At 43.6% G+C, this 4,943-nt stretch overlaps 1 protein-coding gene across 1 annotated transcript; it reads right to left on the reverse strand.

The window, feature by feature from the left end:
• Positions 1-298: 298 nt before the first annotated feature.
• Positions 299-4,417, reverse strand: egr3 (early growth response 3). The gene is made up of 2 exons (XM_063055303.1): positions 3,999-4,417; positions 299-2,895 (listed from the first exon to the last, which is right to left on the reverse strand). The coding sequence occupies exons 1-2, from the start codon at positions 4,159-4,161 to the stop codon at positions 1,898-1,900; spliced, it is 1,161 nt and encodes a 386-aa protein (XP_062911373.1). The 5' UTR covers positions 4,162-4,417; the 3' UTR covers positions 299-1,897.
• Between the last annotated feature and the right edge of the window lie 526 nt (positions 4,418-4,943).

Here is a 4,943-nt window from a genome sequence, read left to right on the forward strand (position 1 = left end):
GAGTGTTATTTTAATCTTTTGGCTCACCCCCTGCCTACTCTCTGACAGAGATTTGAATTGTTTATGATTTAACTGAACATTTAGAATGGGATATTTTAGAATCAAGCATAAGAAAAACTGTTGATGCTCAAAGAAAATATTGGAAATAAACACAAAATTGACCTGAACCATTACTTCTGTTTCTTTCTCTACACAGGCTGCCCGACCTGCTGAGTATTTCCAGCACTTTCTGGCCTTCTTTGAGGACTCATAGAGATAGATTGAGAAATAGGTAAAAGAATGTCTGAATTTGATGTCCTGTAGAGTTAATGAAACTCTCAATAAAACACAAGAGGGACTTTGCTCAGCAAACACAATATATTTATATCTCAACATTTGCGCACAGTGCAAATGGTACAACAATACATCAGCTATCTCTCAAATGCCTATACTTTAAACTACAGTATTTGCATTACAATAGACAATAAGCCAATGAGAACATTGGTGAGTAATCACCATCTCTTCACAAAATCAAGCCTGTACCTTATTATAAGATACAATAAAATCTTAAAAATAAAGCCACAAAATATAATACATCTCTGTTCAAAATACTGTACTTTATGCAAAAATTTTCCAGGAAAAAAACATTTCTCACAGGTGTCTTCTTAACTGTTATATCAAACCACTTTGATCCCTTGTCTGACAACTTTTTCCCCACATGCAGACATTTAAAACTGTAAAGAGCAAAAGGGAACCATTTGCTTTGTGCATGGTTCCCATGGAAAAATGCCATCGTGCAGTAACATGCTTTGAAATTAATGACTGGGTGCAAAAGTGCTCCCTTTTTTTGTAATAAAATGACAAAGAAGGCGGAGGAGAGGACCAATACAACAGAAGTTCCGATTGTACACGTGGTGAGGTGTTTATGGATGGCTCTTGCGCTCTCATGAAAATTCCTCCCCAGAGCCAACCCCAGTAATCCTGTTGGTCATCTACAACTGAGGTGCACGCACAAAGTATACACGTTGTGAATGCTGTATACACAAAGTCAAACATGATAGCGGCAATTCATTAATTGCAGCAAATTGCAGAACACAACACAGGCTGTCTGGCGGCGGGTCATTACACGGCAGTGGACGGCCATTGAAGAAACAAAGGTGCGTCTTGACTTATTCTTCGGAATATTTATATTGTGTGATTACTTTGCAGTCAACGTTACAAGTTCACCGGGAAAGGTGTCCGGCTAGTAAACACCAAGGATTTTGTTGTTTGCTTGTTTATTTAAAAAGTATCTGAGTGAAGTAAGTGATCCCACAGAATGCAATGCTGAATTGTATTAGTTTATCACAACGATTTATAAACAGACTTCAGTGTCCACACAATAAGGACATGTGTTCAACTTGTGATCAAAAATGTGCTCAATAAAAGTCAACTGTTTTTTTATGGTGTAGGGTCAGTGTTCTCCAATAGTAGTCATATTCTTCAAATAACACGTCGGAAGAGACCAAGGGACCTCTAACCGCGTGAAAGATCTGACATTAACTTAATCTTCGTCAATATTGTTCCTGATTGTTGCTTCACAATATTCCGCCGTCCTGCTTTCGGGCGTACCGGAGCTGCGCCAAAAAATACGCTAAAATATTGGCGGATGGACTGGAATGTATACTCATCAAAATGTGCGCAGAGCGGATCCGCCAGAGCTCGCTGGAACTTCCAGAAAAGATGCACCGGTTCGCATCTCGAGTTGTGCACCAGCAGGCGCGTTGGGCGCAAGTCACTTTGCGCCACCAGGAAAATTGGCCCCGTAGTAAAACGTGCAAAAGTCCAATGCACTGGCTTGGCGTGGCAATGGACGCCGCTTACAGCAACGTGAGTACAATTCAACCTTTTGCGTTTTTACGCATTGAGAGATGCTAGTCTAAGCACAGGTTGTCACCGGAACGCCGGCTGCTGCTGCCGGGTTGGGCGCCGTGGGGTTCTTGTCCATTTTTTTATCCTTCTGTTTGAGGTGGATCTTGGCGTGCCTCTTGCGTTCGTCACTCCGGGCAAACTTGCGCCCACAGAAGTCACACGAGAAGGGCTTCTCCCCTGTGTGGGTCCTGATGTGGGTGGTGAGGTGGTCGCTGCGGCTGAAGCTCCTCATGCAGATGCGACACTGGAAGGGCTTGTGGCCCGTGTGGATCCGCAGGTGTCTGGTCAGCTCGTCCGACCTGGAGAAGCGTCGGTCGCAACCCTCGGCTGGGCAGGCGTGGGGTCTCTCGTGGACGGGAGTCTTGCTGGGTCGGTTGGGGTACTTCCTCGGCCGAATGGGCTTCAGGGTCAAGGGCTGCGGGTGAGAACCGAAGCTGGCGGGCATCTGCTTAGAATCCGTGTAGGCTTTGATAGTGGTGAGTGGAGTGAGAGGAGGAGGGATCCTAATGGGATCCACTGAAGCTGGAAAATGTTTGTGATCCGTAATGGAAGACAGGTCATTCTGGTGGTGAAACAGGTTGTAATCCGGAATGACTGGGAATATATTACTGTCCTGAGCAGGTTTGGAGTGATAATCCTGGTTGGAGTAGAGGTTGGTGGTGGTTGTCGGGGGAGTGTGATAGACCTGCTCCTGGTACATCTCACTGCATTGTGGATAAGGCGTTGGTCCCTGATAAAGTTGTTCCATTTCGCCTTGGTTCTGCACCATGCTGCAGGCAGTCGATGTCTGGGTGCTGGTCGAGGGCGAATGAGAGACTCCGAACAGGCCCGCCAAGCTGATGATGTTTTCTGAGCACCAGTTCGAACCTCCAAGTGGCCCGGGTGGGGAGTCGAAAGCAAATTTACCCAGGTATGTGAGAGTCTGATTGCGACCGGAGCTCTGGAAAGTGGGAGCGTAGGACATGTCCTGACTTCCTTTGTCCATGGTAACGTCCAGAAGAGCATCTAAAAATGAGAACGTTCACCATTAGTTTCCAAGTAACTATAGAAGTATTTTGGAGTGATTCATATTATGTATACATTTTGGGAGCAGCTGGCACGACACCTGATCTTAAAGTTCAGTCAAACGCCCGCACAATTCATTTGAACCACTATGAATGATGTGTGCGTTTGTTCAAATGTTGACGGTAGTAAACCGCAGTGAAGCCGGCACCAAGGAAGAAATGCCAGAACACCAAAGTGACTGCGCGTACGCACTGAGTGCAACCCGTTCTCCACCTCAAATCGCAGCGAACACAGTGCAGAGATGTGTAGATAATAAAGCCCTACATTTTATTTAGCAGGTAACTCCTCTCGTACAGAGTTGGATATATTAGCAGTTAGATATATTGGTAGGTTACTGTACACATTAAAACCACAGCAATGTATGGGGTTCAATTTCTCGCATTGCAGGTTTTATTGTGTGAGATAAATTATATTAAATAGAACGTATTTGGCAGATAGTTGTAAAGTCGTATTATGGAGAGGGCTTTAGTTAGTTCAGTGGAATGCATTCGATTCCTTTATATTCAATATATTAGAAATAATGTGTTGATTTATTAACTGTATTCATGCAGCAATATGTACATTGTTTAGCTATTTAATCAATTGTTATTAATTATACCATTCCAAAGTATAAAATGCAATGTTAACTGTAGAACTGTTGCTAGAGATATTGAACACTTTGTGTTAAATTTACCACGATGTATTTAACCATTTCTGTGCCGCCGTAACAGCCGATATTATCGTATAATAGGATCCGCACAACTATTATAACTGTAAGTATCCACGACTTTAGTACAGCATTCCAGGTAATGCAGAAAACATTCAGGGCAGTCACGATAGAGCGTAGTAACCCACTGTGAGAGCAGATTAATTACACTTAAGCATAACACAGCATTGTTGCAAATACGTCTATTTGTGCAATCAAATCAAAGATATAACTGAATATCTACCTATTAATTTATTCTCCACTTAATGCACGCAGGAGTATTTAATACTTCCACGACCGCGTCAATATCACTTTATTTACATTGCCTTTCGATAAATTAAACAGTAAGTTGCCTTACCCCCAGCCATCTGATTGTAGGCGTTGCTTGATTCCGAGCTAAAAATGTTCATGGAGGTGGGCACGGCCGAGGAAATATCATCCTCAGGGTAGATACTATCCTGCAGATGGTTTAACAAGCCGTTCATCGTCACCGGGATCTTCTCTACTATCTTCCCTGTCATATCAGAGAGCAAACAGCGGGGGTATCCTCTTCCAAGAAATAAATAAATAAGTCCCAGATCACCACCAACCTATGTGTATATACAAATTCCGTTTTTGAAAAAAGAAATCCACCTGGCAATAGAAGGATCTCCAAGCAGGATTAGATGACAGCTGTAGTCAGTGAATTAACATTGAGAAAAAATTATATTCTCCTCTCCTTCTGTATCTGGTGTTTCTCTGTTGAAAGCTTGCAAAGCAATACTGTACTGCTGGTGAAATATGGTCCTCCAGTATATATAGAGGAAAAGGAAAGCACCATGACGTAGATGCCCTTACATGGACATGCAAAGAGTTAGCTGTGGTGACGTAGCAGGTGTAAGCTTGTTTCATGGAACATTCGGGCTTGCATTGAACCAACAACCGCTGCTCTCGGGGGAAATGTTTGCAAAAGTTAAAGAGGGCTCTAAGCTCTGGGAAGCGCTTAAAATGACCATTGCATCGATCTCGATCAGCCGAGAGCCCCTTGCATCCTTGCAGTCGGCCTGCAGCCGAGAGCCTTGCACTTTTACAGCCTTTTGCCATTTTTTTTAATGAGATCGGACTGGAACTCCATATAAGGGCAAACCCGGCTGACGTCACGGCACTCCCCGTCCAAATTTGGCTCACTTTCCGGCGAGTGTGTCGTTCTGTCCCTGGAGTGGAAAATACTGTCTGATCGGAACCCACATCCTTAAAAAGAACCAACGTAATGGTTACTTCTGGGCCGCTTGCTTGGTGAAATTGTAATGTAGGAAAATAATTA

This window comes from Mobula hypostoma, chromosome 8, assembly GCF_963921235.1.
Source record: "Mobula hypostoma chromosome 8, sMobHyp1.1, whole genome shotgun sequence".
NCBI lineage: Eukaryota > Metazoa > Chordata > Chondrichthyes > Myliobatiformes > Myliobatidae > Mobula > Mobula hypostoma.